The following is a 15,532-nucleotide window of genomic DNA, read 5'->3' as shown; positions in this document are numbered from 1 at the left end:
CTTTACATTCTTGGCATCAGAGAAACAATTAAATGGCCTAGTCCAGAAGTAATGCATGTCAACCCTGTTTACAACTCCTTGGCCAGACCAGTCACTTGGCTCCATCCAACCACAATGAGGCCAGGAAGTACATGTGCCCAGAAGGGGGAGCTGGACATATTTAGCAAGCAGCTGCAATGACTTCCACTTGTCAAAATACAAACTCCTTCCCCAACAGACTCTGATTCAGGAGATCCTTGGAATCTGCATTTTAAATAGGCCTCCTCAGGTGAGTCTGATGCAGGGGAGAAGAGTGGAGTCTCTGGAACACTGACTTAGAACTTCACCTCAGGATAGCCAGATGACCAAGAGGATGGGGGCAAATCTGAGATCCAGTTCTTAGAGCTCAGATGTAGGGCCAAACCTGGGAGACTTCACCTTGTTATCAAAGGGGGCCACAGATGCCTGGACGCTGTAGTCCAGAGGGCTGGACGGAAGATTCCGAAGTGCCCAGGCATGGAGGTAAGTGTTGGAACCACGCCTGAGACAGAGCAGACCCTCAGGTGTGTATCAAGATTCTCAGCGACAGGGAGAGGAAGAGAGATGTGGGGCCAACTCCAGCAGTGACTCTCAGATGTGATCTAAGGTTGATATTTATGTCTGCAGAACTCATGGGCCAATATCACATCTCCTTATGTAATTCCTTGTTTCTTTCCTCTGTCCTTTCCTGGTGTCATCTTCCCTTCCTCTATTACCTACTCTCTCTGCTTTCCCCCCATTATTTTCTCTTTTATTCCTTGTTTATTTTTCTTCTTTACTCCCCCCTCCGATTTTCCTCTTTCCCAATATTTCCTCTTCTTACACCCCTTCTCCTCTCTGCTCCTTCTCCACTCTTCTTTCTCCTCAATCATTCTTCCCTCTTTCTCCCTCTCATTCCTCCTTTCCCATGGCACCCACGCCTTCTATTCTCTCTCCAGGTATTATGCCATCTGCTGTCAGCCTCTGGTCTATAGGAACAAGATGACCCCTCTGCGCATCGCATTAATGCTGGGAGGCTGCTGGGTCATCCCTATGTTTATCTCTTTTCTCCCTATAATGCAAGGCTGGAATAATATTGGCATAATTGATTTGGTGAGTACCTCTGCAGACCCTACTGGTTTACTCTCTGATGAAGTTTATTTGCTTGGGATTCTAAATAAACAAATAATATCAGGTTGGGTGGCTATTCTAAGAAAGATTCTGATAGTGGTTGGAGTGACAGCAGTAACAACAAAAAAAATGCAAGCTAACATTTTGGAATGTTTGTTGTATGCCAGAAAGGATGCTCAGACTTTACATAGAATCCTGAAAACATCCTTCTCTCATCTCGTCCAGATGGGAAAAGCCAGGCTCAAAAGGGTGAAATAACATGCCCAGTAAATAGCAGAACAGGTACTCAAAGCTTAGTGTTCAGACTACAGAGCCTGAGGTATGTGAGGTGCCCCAAGAGGCCTTCACCTTATCTCATGGCTTCCAGTGACCAGCAGAAAACATGTCACATGGGTGGAGGCTTCCAGAAAATGAAGAGAACTCTGGGCCGGGAGTTGAGAGAACTGGACCGTGAGCCCAGCTCTGTCCCTGACCCTGAAGGACTGCAATGAGAAGGTGCATTGGTCTTCAGTGGAAGAGTGTGTCTTGCAGGGGTGTCGGAGAGCAGCACGTGTGCCAGGCACTTGCCGGCCCCTGTCCAGGTGATCTTCAAGAGTCTCCCGGCTCTGACACACTATGTTGATAGTACCAAAGTTGCAATGAAGATCAAAAGTTATGGTGGGGTTCACCGGCAGCGATATCTATTCCCTGAGGTGGTTGTCAGGCAGTCACTTTGCAACGGGGACCATGTTGAGGTAGGAAGGGGACTGGAGATGAGAGATTGAGAGCAGGCTGCAGCCCAACAAGACCAGTTAGAGTAGGAGCTGCCTGTTCTTCTCTCCACCACATTCCCAGCCCCTAATCTTGCCTTGTTCTTTGTCCAGGAAAGGATATCCAAGCCAAGGCTGGGCCAGGATTTGCATGTGGTATGTCAGAACAAGAGTTCCTTGGGCTTCTGAAAGAAATGCTGGGGACAGAGGAGTGGAGAAGTAAAAGGGGATTCATACCAGGGAGACTGTATGGATATTTTCTTGAATCCTATCCTTCTTCTTTCAAACTTCCAATTTCACCATTCTCAAGGGAAATGAAATTCAAGTTTCCGATGACCAGCAGAGTAATAATTATGACCAACCAATGTTGAACACTTACTGTTTGCCGAGTCCAGGTTCACGTAATCATCATTTCTGTGAAACCTCACTCAGGCCTCACAACAATGCCATGAGGTTGATCCTATCATTGCCGTCAGGAAACGGAGCATGAGAGAGCTTAAGTTATTAGCTAACGTCAGATTGGCAGGGAGTGGTGGTGACTCTGGCTAAACCCAGGCTTGCTGCATTCCGGAGTCTATGCTCTTAATCTCTGTGCTAAACTTACCCCCTAATGGAGAAGACATTTGGAAGCATAAGCTTTCGTGCATGGGCACTTTTAAAAAGAGTGCAGCAGTCTTACCTTTGGATATAGAGTTTCTAAGGGAAATTAATTAGAGAATGGAATTGCTGTCCATTTGTGGAGGGAGATAGAGGCATCCCCTCTTTACTTCATGCACCTGGGGAATGGGGCATCTGCTTGCTGTGAACATGCCTAGTATTTGCTCCGTGGTGCTGTGATGGCCTTGCATCTTTCCACTCATCTGCACATTGAATTGGCCTAGAGAGACGCTAGCACAACCCATGTGTTCACAATACAGAGGCATTTGATTCTCACCATTCGCAGTAAGTAGGTTCTATAAAGTTGCCACGAGCACCGAATTAGCAAATACTCTTTGCTCCTAGGAGAAATACAGGGTTAGGTTCCTGCAGGTTCTGGTCACAATATTTTCATCACCTAGTCAATACATAATATATGCTGCTTGTGAGAGAGGCCCATAAAATGTAAGGTGACAGGTTGATATAAAATAATATATATATTATTATACATATAATAATATATAATATGCAAACACTAATCAGAAGAAAGCTGGTGTAGCTGTACTATTATCAGTGATAAAATACATTTAAGGCAAGTCATACTGCTTGAGGTAAAGAGAAATATTTCATTATGAGAAAAAGGTCAATTCAATAGGAAGGTATACTATAATCTTATAATATGCTATGAGATAAGACACTAACTAACACACAAATAAAATACCATACGTATGTATCATATGTTATTCATACATTTGTTCATGTGTATAGTCACACTGGATGAGGGCTGACCTCAGACAGGGAGGTGTCATTGGATTATACAGCTCTCTTCAGCCAAGGGCTATTCCTAGGCAGGGCTGATAACTCAGAGCTGTCAGCAGACAGAGTTTATAGTAGGGAGAAAAGTCTTTCAATCTTTAAAAGAGATTCAGTGTATCACAGTATCTAATACTAGTGAGGCTTATTCCAGGAATGCAACACAATCAATGTAATTCACCATATTAATAAAAGAAAGAGGGAAAACCCACATGATCATCTCTTTACTGCCAAAAATTCATTAACAAAATTCGGTATCCATGATTTTAAAAAATTCTCATCAAACTAAAAATAGAAGAGAGCATCCATAAAAAACTTCCAGCAAGTATCATACTTAATAGTAAAATATTGAAACTCCCCTCCTAAAACTGAGAATGTAAAATGGTGTCCACTATTACCTCTTCTATTTAGGATTACACTTGAGGTCTTATCAAGTTTAATAATGCAAGAAAAATGGGATTAAGATTGGAAAGGATGAAGTGAAATTTTTATTATTTGGAGATCAGATGGGTACTTACGAAGAAAATTAATAAGAATCTAGAGACGAAATATTAATAACAATTTAACAGAGTTGCTGGATACATTGCCATACAAAAAATTTTCACCGAATTCTACATACCAACAACAAACAATTAGGATCAAGGACTTTAAGGTTGTACCATTTGCAATAGGATAGCAAGTCAAATACTTAGGAATAAATCTGACAAAAGATGTGCAAAACATTTACAGAAAAAAAATTGTAAAATATTACTGAAATACATTTTAAAAGATTTAAGTAAAGGAAAGAATTACCATGTTTGTGAAATGGAAGGCTTACCATGGGAAAGAAGTCCATTTTCCTCAATCATTCTACTCTATCTCCAATCAAAATCCCCAAAGATCTGTATGGAAATTGATAAGCTAATTCTAAATTTTATATAGGAAATGCTGAGATGTAAGAACAGTCTTGAAGGAGACGGGCCACAGTTCAAAGACTTTTACTACCAGATATATTGTGTGCAGGCAGAGGGGGAAGGGAGGAGACGCTAACTCAGCTCTCAGTTGGGTACAGAGATTGAAGGATGATTTTGTCCCTATGTTATTTCTCCTCTTCCCTGGGGCCTTCAACCCCTTGTGCAGAGACAGTCCCTCTGCCCCCCAGGATGCAATCATATTCCTTTCTACCTTCGTGGTTCTATGCACTATAGTCTTATTAGGAAAAGAGAACTTGGCTGATAAACCTTCTTCTCTCTTTCCTCCTCTTTTTCCTCTTGTGTTTTCCCCTTCCTTCCTGCCCTTCCTTGTTCCCCTCCTTTTCTTTCTGCCTTCCAATCCCTCCTTTGCTTTTTCATCCTTTTTCTTTTCTCACAATTTTCCTCCTTCCCCTCCTGCTTCTTTCTCTTCACTTTTTTCTTCCCATTCCCCCTTCTTTCCTCATTTATTCTCTCCCTCCAACTCTCAGATAGAAAAAAGGAAGTTCAACCAGAACTCTAACTCTACGTACTGTATCTTCATGGTCAACAAGCCCTACGCCATCACCTGCTCTGTGGTGGCCTTCTACATCCCATTTCTCCTCATGGTGCTGGCCTATTACCGCATCTACGTCACAGCGAAGGAGCATGCCCACCAGATCCAGATGTTACAACGGGCAGGAGCCTCCTCAGAAGGCAGGTCCCAGCCAGCCGACCAGCACAGTACTCATCGCATGAGGACAGAGACCAAAGCAGCCAAGACCCTGTGCATCATCATGGGTTGCTTCTGCCTCTGCTGGGCTCCATTCTTTGTCACCAATATCGTGGATCCATTCATAGACTACACCGTTCCTGGACAGGTGTGGACCGCTTTCCTCTGGCTTGGTTACATCAACTCAGGGTTGAACCCCTTTCTCTACGCCTTCTTGAATAAGTCTTTTAGACGTGCCTTCCTCATCATCCTCTGCTGTGATGATGAGCGCTACCGAAGACCCTCCATTCTGGGCCAGACTGTCCCCTGTTCAACCACAACCATTAATGGATCCACACATGTGCTAAGGTGAGTGCTTAGGGGCTTGATAGATTTTGTTTATTTGCATGACTCAGAACGGGTACCCCTCCAGTGTTTTGTTTCCAGGGGGTTGTTCTTGAAAACCTGTGCAGTGTTTACAAAGAATAAAGAAAATTCTACTCTCTGGTCATGAAGTAGAATAGTGGATAAGGACTCAGGCTCTAGGGGAGACTGGCCTTTATTCAAATCTAGCCTCCACAGTTCTGTGACCTTGGGCAAGTCGTTTAACCACTCTGAACTTCAATTTCATTTTTTAAAAAATTGAGATCCCAATCACAGTATCTGCATCACAGGGTTTTTGTGAGGATCAAATTAGCTAATGTGTGTAGAGCACATAGTACAGATCCCAACACCTAGTAAGCACGTAGCAAATATTATCTATTATTATTTATAGGTAGTGGTTAAAAGCATGGGCTTTAAGGTAAAATAGACTCTATTTTGACTCTCATTGCCACTACTAACCATTTGTATAATCTCTCTTGGTTTTATTTTACTCAACTGTAAAAAAAAAAAAAAAGGAATAACATCCATCTCATAGGGCTTTTGTGACAGCTAGAGATAATGTATTTTTTTAGGGCCTGACACATAGTAAGTACTCATAATTCTCCTAACAATGTTATTAATATGATTAGTAGTAGGAGGAGTAATAACATATGGCCTGATACCCAAGATGGCCACAAAATAACGTGATAAATGAAATAAATAGGATAAATGTGCAACAGTAATACCATATGATAAATGATATAATGGAGGTATGGATAATCAAGAAAGGGAATCTGAGGAGGAAGAAAGCTGATTTGGCTTAAGAAAATCAGGAAAGGCCTCAGAGGACAGCATTTTTTAAGAATTTGAGACTTGGAGGAGAGATCAAGGAAGACATTCTAGCAAATTGAGCAGCATGAGGAAAGAAATGGAATGTGAAAGTGCATGGGAAGGTCAAGTGGTTTACCCAAGGTCACCTGGGTTGATGGAGGTGGGAGTAACTTTGGAGCTGGATGTTCAGTGAGCAGTCATGATGCCTCTCTCTAAACCCTGAGAATTTTCTGGCTCCCTTGGGCTAGAGTTGTTCTCAGCCATGAAAAACCATGTGTTAAATAAGTACATTCATCCTGTAGCAAAGATAAATTGTCAACAGCATTTTTTTCTTTGCCTCAAGATGCACAGGAATTTCTAAAAAGTTCCTTCTTTGACACAAGCATTTAGTTTTTCTGATGACAGTATTCAGCTGTCCTGGCAGCTGAAAATTGGGGAATTTTCATTTGCATGTGTAAAAAAAGAAAAGAGAAAATAGGGTCTGCAGTGAAATATAAACACTTTGCCTCAGAGACTGCTCAGAAGCCTGAATTCAATTTACTGCTACTAGTGTGGGCAGACTTGTAGTTAAAGCCTAGTCTGGTGTTGAGATTCCAACTGGTGGGAGGGCCTCCAAGACTACTCATATAGGCTGGCGTTCTCTCCTGATTATTGGGCCTTAAGCGAGGGTCCTAGGAAGAATCCAACCATAAAGTGTGTGTGCAGGAACTTCTGTGTGGGGGCCTAAAAGCTGTCTGAATTAGCAGTTGCCTGAGTCCAGGCGGTCAACAGCTCTCAGAGTATGCTTTAACAGTGCCTTTGCCAAGTCAGTTGTTTAGAACCAGAGGGACATTTTTCCCCATAGAAACAGTCACAGAAAGTGTTTGGGGGTTTCAAGGGCAACCCAAGAGACCCATTTCACTGACACGGTATTTTATCCCTGCTGCATTTGGGAACCTGCAGTGGGTTGTAAAGCGGAGATGGTAGTTTCGAGGCGGCTTGTGGATGTACTCTCCATACTTTAGTGTTTGTATTTCTGCATGAGGTAATGAAAAGTGCAGGAAGTTGGTCTGAGATACTGTTCCGGGGCAGGTGAGGAATCTTTTACGCATGGGGGAGCCGACACAGAGAAGACTGAAGCCTGAATCTGCTACAGTGTAAGCTTTGCAAGGACAGGAATCCTGCCTGTTTCATTCACTGCTTCATACCAGATACCCAATATGTTGCCTGATGTTCAATAGGAACTTACACTCTTGATGAATAAATTAATAAAGCATACAGTTAATTCTCTAGATCTATTGTATGAGCACCACTTAAGAACAATGTATGTTTTTCTTAAAAATCCTGTAAGCAGGACATCAACAAATTCAGATGGATTCAAGAAATATAAAACCTAAACAATCAAAAGTAAAATCAGCTTTTATCCTGTTGATCTTACCCTTCACCTCAGAGACAATTAAAACTAGTCTGGTGATTTTTTAAATGCATTTACAAACATTCATAAAAACATACATGTTCATAGATTCATCTCCCTTTGTTCATTGTATTTTATTATTTATTTATTTATTTATTTTCATCATCATACGTGCGTTCCTTAGTCCCCATCCCCTATTTCACCCATCCCCTCCCCACCTCCCCTCTGGTAACCATCAGTTTGTTCTTTATAGTCAATAGTCATTTCTTGGTTTGTCTCTTTCTTTTTTCCCTTTGCTCATTTGTTTTGTTTCTTGAAATCCGTATATGAGTGAAATCATATGGTATTTGTCTTTCTCTGACTGACATATTTTGCTTAGTGTTATACTCTCTAGCTCCATCCATGTTGTTGCAAATGACAGGATTTCATTCTTTTTATGGCTGAATAATATACCACTTCTTCTTTATCCATTCATCTATCAGTGGACACTTGGACTGCTTCCATAGTTTGGCTATTGTAAATAATGCTGCAATGAACATAGGGGTGCATAGGTCCCTGTGATTTCGTGTTTTTGTATTTTTTGGGTAAATACCCGGTGGTACAATTACTGGATCGTAGGGTAGTTCTGTTTTTAACTTTTTGAGTGGCCTCTATACTGTTTTCCAGATGGCTGTACCAGTTTGCATTCCCACCAACAGTGCATGAGGGTTCCTTTTTTCTCCACATCCTTGCCAACACCTGTTGCTTCTTGTGTTTTTGATATTAGCCTTTCTGACAGGTGTGAAGTGACAGTGATTTTATTTATTTATTTATTTATTTATTTATTTATTTATTTTTTAAGATTTTATTTATTTATTTGACAGAGAGAGAGACAGCGAGAGAGTGAACACAAGCAGGGGGAGTGGGAGAGGGAGAAGCAGGCTTCCCGCAGAGCAGGGAGCCTGATTCGGGGCTCAATCCGAGGACCCCGGGATCATGACCTGAGCCGAAGGCAGATGCTTAACGACTGAGCCACCCAGGCACCCGGAGTGACAGCTCATTTTAGTTTTGATTTGCATTTCCCTGATGATCAGTGATGTTTGAGCATCTTTTCATGTGTCTGTTAGTCATCTGGATGTCTTCTTTGGAGAAATGTCTGTTCATGTCTTCTGCCCATTTTTTAATTGGAGTGTTTGTTTTTTGGGTGTTGATTTGTATAAGTTTTTTTATATATCTTGGATACTAACCCTTTATTGGATATGTCATTTGCAAATATCTTCTCCTATTCAGTAGATTGCTTTTAGTTTTGTTGATTGTTTCCTTCGTTGTGCAGAAACTTTTTATTTTGATATAGTTCCAATAGTTTATTTTTGTTATTTTTAAAAAAGATTTCATTTATTTATTTGTTAGAGAGAGAGCACAAGCAGAGAGAGTGGCAGGCAGAGGGAGAAGCAGGCTCCTCACTGAGCAAGGAGCCCAACGTGGGACTTGATCCCAGGACCCTGGGATCATGACCTGTGCCGAAGGCAGATGCTTAACTGACTGAGCCACCCACGCATCTCTATTTTTGCTTTTTTTCCCTTGCCTCTGGAGACATATCTAGAAAAAGGTTGCTATGGCCAGTGTCAGAGAAATTACCACATGTGCTCTCCTCAAGGATTTTTATGGTTTCAGGTCTCACATATAGGTCTTTCCTCCATTCTGAGTTTAGTTATCTCTGACAAAAGAGGAATGACTATACAATGGGAAGAAGACAATCTCTTCAACAAATGGTGTTGGGAAAATTGGACAGCCACATGCAAAAGTATGAAACGGGACCATTTTCTTATTCCCTTTATTTTATATAAATGGGGTCATTTTATATGTACTTTTTTGCACCTTGCTTTTTATCCCTGAAGAATGTATTTTAGAGATCATTGCACCTCAGAACATTTAGATCTAACTCATTCTCTTTAACTGTTCCATAAGCGTGTTAAAATTTATTAATTTCCCATCAGTGAATATGTGTTACCAATCTTTTGCTATATCTAACTGTATTGTTTTTAATGCCCTTGAACATATTTCTTTGTGTATATTATTTTAGATAGCTATCCAAAGTGAAATTGCTCTATTGATATATATGTGCATTTAAAAATATTAGGTTTCTCATAAGATCGACCTCCCAGCATACTGTAGTGATTTGCATTCTCATCAGCAGGCTGTGAGAGTAGCCTCTACTCCTTCCTTCTATCAACGCGATACATTATTTTTCTTTTACCATTTTGCTAATTACAGAAATGCTCTGTCACTTAATTTGCATTTTCCAGATGATTTGGTAGGTTGAACCTCTTTTAAGTTAGTTATTGACTAATTTAAAAGTGTTGACATATATTTATCCTTGTAGAAACTGCACCTTCACATATTTGGTGCTTTGTGTGACAACCTTGTTGTATTTTTCTTATTAATTTCTGAAGATTTATTATATTCTAAATAATAATCCTTTGTTATATAATTTGCAAATACATTTTCCTCTCCTCTGCTTACTTTTGGACTTTGGTTAACTTTTTTTTAAAAATTTTATTTTATGATGTTATGTTAGTCACCATACAATATATCACCAGTTTTCGATGCGGTGATCCACAATTCATTGTTTTTGTTCAACCCCCAGTGCTCCATGCAGTATATGCGCTCCTTAATACCCATCACCGGGCTAACTTCAAATTTTGAAAGCACTATTGATTTGACTTCTTACAGTTAACCCGTCTTCCTTCTTGAAATACTTTTCACATTAATTTTCCTAAAAAGTATACTTCCCTGGTTTGCCCTCTGACTCACCAGCAACTCGTTCTTAGTATCTTTTGTGGGTTCTTCCTTCTCTCTCTGGCCTCTAAATGTTAGAGTTCTTCAGGGCTCGGTTCTTTATACTCTTCTCAAATGACATTCTCACTTAATGTGATTTGACCATCCATGGCTTTTGTGCCATCAATCTCTCTTTAATTAATAGCTCTAGATCATAGCCGTCCTCTAAGCTCCACACCACAATACCCAATTTGCTTCCTTGACAGCCTCACATAGGTGCCTCTTAGGAATCTCACATTTAATGTACCTTAAACAGAATTCTCTTATATATCCCACCCACCCACCTACTCCAAGCTTCCAGAGTCTCCTCTATGTCCATAAGTGGAACTGTCATCTACCATGTTACTAAATCTGGACGCTTTCTGTCACTCTCAGGGAGAACTATCATATTAAACTGCAGACTTAAAGCTTTAAAAAAGAAGAACCAATCAGCTGATATTGAAAATATGGAGTTCAATCTAAATAAATGCAAAATCCAACCACAGGGACAGAATGTAAATCACAGAAGTGTAGGATGATGCCTGAACATCCTGCTGCGTGTTTAAAATTTGGAATTTGAGGGGCACCTGGCTGGCTCAGTTGGTAGAGTATGTGATTCTTGATCTTGAGATCATGAGTTTGAGCCCCACATTGAGGGTAGAGATTACTTTAAAATAAAATTAAAAAAATAAAGTAAAATAAAATAGAATAGAATAGAATTTGGAATTTGATAAGTACAACTTCATTTTCCTCATGCAAAGCATTCACTGACAAATTTATGTCATTCTTTGTTATTAATAATAATGATTATGATGCCTAGCATAATTCCAGAAAAATGTGCCAGTTACTGTATTTAAGAACTTTGAATGCACTGTTGCATTTAATTTTTACAGCAACCAAATAAGTTGCCATTATAATTACCATTATTTTAACAATGAGAAAACCGAGGTTTAAAGAGGGTACAGAATTGACCCAAGGTCCCACAAAGTCTTCGTGATTATCTTCAGGTTAATGAAAGATTAAAACACTCAAAATTGAAAATTATCTTGCCCTTAAAAAAAAAATCTTCCCTGAGAATCTATAACGTATAGAGGACTTAGTGTGCAACCCAAGAATCACACTGGGGAGAGCCAGGTCATGACAACACTCCAAAACTGTGGGGCCTTTTTCTTTTAAAGTCTTTTTGACAGAATAGAATTTTACTTTTCCAGGTTGAACTAAAAATAGGACAGTCTGCCTCAGTGGTTGGAATAGTAGGCCTTCCAGTCTTGGTCCTATTCTTGTAATCCTTTGACTTATGCAACACTTTATTTTATTTATTTATTTATTTTAGATTTATTTATTTATTTGAGAGAGAGAGCACATGAGTAGGGGGAGGGGCAGAGGCAGAGGGAGAAAGAGAATCCACAAGCAGACTTCTCCCTGAGCTCAGCGCCCCACGAGGGGCTTGATCCCAGGACCCTGAGATCATGACCTGAACCAAAACCAAGAGTTGGCTGCTGAATTGATTGAGCCACCTGGGTGCCTCTGCCCTCCTTTTTTTTTTTTTTTTTTTTAAAGATTTATTTGCAACATCTTATTATTGAACAAACATATGGGCAGCCAATGAAATAAAATGTGTTTTTGCCAGACAGTCCTAATTAGTGGACTTTGACCACTCAAATTGAACGAATTAGAGATGTCTGTGGTCATGTTTGGTTTTCTGTGAGATAAGCATCTTTGGAATATCCAGCTCATGATCAAAATAGAAGTGAACATACCATTTGATTGGCTGATGAAGTAGTTTGTCTAGATATGTAGGTTACATAGCCTCTTAAAAATAGTCTCCAGGGGCACCTGGGTGGCTTAGTCGTTAAGCGTCTGCCTTCGGCTCAGGTCATGATCCCAGGGTCCTGGGATCGAGCCCCCATCGGGCTCCCTGCTCGGCAGGAAGCCTGCTTCTCCCTCTTCCACTCCCCCTGCTTGTGTTCCCTCTCTCGCTGTCTCTCTCTCTCTGTCAAATAAATAAATAAAATCTTTAAAAAAAGTCTCCAAACATGAATTATTGTCATAATATATGTTTCTTGGGCAGTTTTAATTTGTATACCCACATATATTAGTAAGAGGTATAATGCCATCATGTGGGCAATGGATTCTAAGAGGTTCATCATGGGTGTGAACTGATTCTTAGCAAATTTTGGAGCCAGCTTCTCTCTCCTTGTCGCATCTTTAACCTGGCTCTATAGTTTTTTCCCCATCCACCAACCTCTCTCTTAGTCTTATAGAAGTCACCTTTCCCACTCTAGGAAACTCCCATCAGACATAATGGCAGAGAGAGGAAGAAATAACCTAGTGAGGAGACATTGGCTGCATTCCCACTCAAGTCCAGGACAAGACGAGGTTGCCTTGTCACCTCTGCTGTTCAGCATTGCATATAAAATCCAAACGACAGAAAGGAGAAATATGAAATATAAAAATCAGAGAAAAAAAGAGCAAAACTGTGACTATGAACAATATGATTTTTTACCAGGAAAATCCACTATAAACCATGAAAACTAAGACATTTCACAAGGAAGTCCCGATACTGAATAACTAACCCAACATTCAGTGACTCCTACATCCTAGAAATCACCAGTTAGAGTGTGGATTAGGAAAAATACCATCATCCACAGAAGCAGTAATTGAAGTTACTAAAAAGTACAAAATGAAAACAAGACATGTGTTAAAGGAAATTTTAAAATTTTACTGAAGGAGAAATCAGAGATATTCCTAAGGGTTCACTGTGGAAAGCAGAAGAGAATACTAAAAAAATCCAAATTTTTCTTTGGAAGTTATGGGACACTCATCAAAAACCAGGTTTGCAGATTCTGGGACTTGATTTATTAGGTTTTGAGGTTTGATTCACAGTAACTGTGTACTGAGCACCTAATGTGCCAGGCACTGTGTATGAGGTGGTAGATAGAAAGATAAAGGAGAGTCGGATTCTCCCTGAGCTCACAGCCTAACTGAACAAAGAGTCACATAAGTAAATAATTACAGCACAGTGGACATCGCTGGGGTTGTGGACAAGGTTTAATGGGAGCTGAAGAGATTGCTACCTAACCAACGGTTTCCTCATCATCACTGATGAGGGTCATCCAATCGCTGCTTGAATTCCTGCAACGAGAGAATCATAGTACTTGATGAGCCTGCTCAATGGTTGGGTAACTCTAGCATTTAAAAGGTCTTCTTTATATTGAGTTGAAATCTTCATCCCTACGCCTTCTGCCTGCTGGCCCTAGTTCTGCCTTGAGCAAGAGAAAACAAGGCTACATCTTCCTGTATGTTTTAGTTCTTTGTCCTTTCTGAGGCTTTTCTTCATTCTCCCATTACTCTCCATGCAATATTCTTAAAGGTTTGGAGAACACGATCATGTCCCCTTATTTGTAACCTTTATTATTATTTCTTTTGATCATTTTTCCTTCAAAATATGGCCAGTAGACCACTGCCATTAAAATCACCTGGGAGCTTAGTAAAAACACAGATCCCAGACCCCATTCATGGAACTCGGGCAAGTTAGGGAAAATGACATTTTTGCCGAGATGATTCTTACGTGTGTTAAACTTGGAAAACCACAGACTCTGACTCCAGTGGTTCGGAATGGTCCAGCGTGTGCTGGCATTGATTGTGTTTCTGGGTTATGACACATATTATAATTCTTAGATCCTTTTAGAGTCTCTTAAAGGGTAATAATTTTATGTGATTGAACTAGTAAAATTCCTTTGGAAGTTGCCTCAGCTCAGCCATTCTTCCAGCCAAGTGACTCTGGCCCCTTGGGAGGTGAAGTGTGATCACATAGGCTGTGACCACACAGTGTGGCAGGAGATAGGAACAAGCCAGCCTGATGTGATTTGGAGTTTTTTGGGGGGTTGATTCTGGAGTTCTTTGTCCATTATCCTTGGATAAATATCAAGGATCTTGCCGGGGCTGTTCTCTTCTGAGTCTTCAGAGCCTAGTAAAGTGCCTGCAAGGAGTAAAGGAATGCTTCTGTCCCTTTTCCCTGGTCTCGCTTCTCTTCTGTTTAACTGTCTTTATGAAGATTAGCCCCTATGATCTTGGATTTGTGGCGCTGACGGTAACCTTAGAACAGATATTTTTCTCTACATGAAATCCACTGAGGATTCCAGTTTTAGCTTCTTGGGTAAATAATCCCTGCCCTGCCTATCTCACTACCTCATTGTGAAAATCAAACGAGGTAATGGAGGTGAAATTGCTTTGCTAACTGCAAAGCTCCGTCCTCAGGGGAGAGATAATTATGTTATGAGAACAGACTATTTATAAGTTAGGTAAATAGCTAAGACTGCATGCTTAGCAATGCAGAGATGGCACGCAGAGTTTAGCTTTCAGGATGGAGTTCTCTGCTCTCAGGCCAGGCTTAGATAGCTCCTGTGGTTCTCCAAGTTTAGACCTTGCCCAAACCTAGGACACGCATCCTGTTCCTCAGAAGCCTGAGAACTTCTGCAAGCACTTCCCAAAGAACTTCTTGTCTATCTAAATTGGCTCTTGGCTACTATCCTCCATTACCTACCCTCAATCCCCCCTGATAAACAGTTTTTTTGTTGACTTGGGCATCTCTAGAGCTGTGCTATCCAATAGGGTAACCATTGACCACATTCCAAGGATTCAGTAACCGCATATTATAAGTAGAATATTTTCATTATTGTAAAAAGTTCTATTGGACAAAACGGCTCTAGAGCCTTCTCTCTGGAATGAGGCAATGTATGCTTTTCCCCGGACTTACTCTTACCAACCAAAGCTCAATAATAAATAAGCCAATTCTAATGGATGTGTTATAGAAGTCTTTGATATTCCCGTGCACAAGATTAGTATGCTCAGGTTTAAATATGGAATCAATAGAGGTGGAAAATATGAGGATAGAGATTAAAAGTGAGAAAGAGGGAAAGAGAATGAGGGTTCTACTAAAAACAGTAGGAGAAAAAAATTCTTCTAGGCTATTGCTTTTTGTTGTTTCCTTTATAAATAAGAGTTATCAGAATTTATCATTGTATTTATTTTTTGTTGACTTGTTTATTATCTGTCTCCTTAGTCAGACTGTCCGTACATGAGGGCAGGTAACATGTCTGTTTTATTCCCAAAAGTTTCCCCAGGGTAGAGCACATGGCTCAGTTCATATGCTTATTGGTTGAATGAATGGACGCTCTTA

At 40.4% G+C, this 15,532-nt stretch overlaps 1 protein-coding gene across 1 annotated transcript in view; it reads left to right on the top strand.

The window, feature by feature from the left end:
* The window catches only part of HTR4 (5-hydroxytryptamine receptor 4), a 165,848-nt gene that overhangs the window by 107,049 nt on the left and 43,267 nt on the right, over positions 1 to 15,532 (top strand). Inside the window, exons 5-6 of the mRNA XM_032395324.1 lie at positions 957 to 1,110; positions 4,768 to 5,336. Of these exons, the coding sequence (XP_032251215.1) occupies positions 957 to 1,110; positions 4,768 to 5,336 (723 nt within the window). The remainder of the gene's footprint in view (positions 1 to 956; positions 1,111 to 4,767; positions 5,337 to 15,532) is intronic.

The sequence above is a fragment of the Phoca vitulina genome, unplaced genomic scaffold (assembly GCF_004348235.1).
Source record: "Phoca vitulina isolate PV1807 unplaced genomic scaffold, GSC_HSeal_1.0 scaffold83, whole genome shotgun sequence".
Lineage (NCBI taxonomy): Eukaryota > Metazoa > Chordata > Mammalia > Carnivora > Phocidae > Phoca > Phoca vitulina.
The sequence above is the reverse complement of the archived record's forward strand: the minus strand, read 5'-3'. Positions and strand labels throughout refer to the sequence as shown.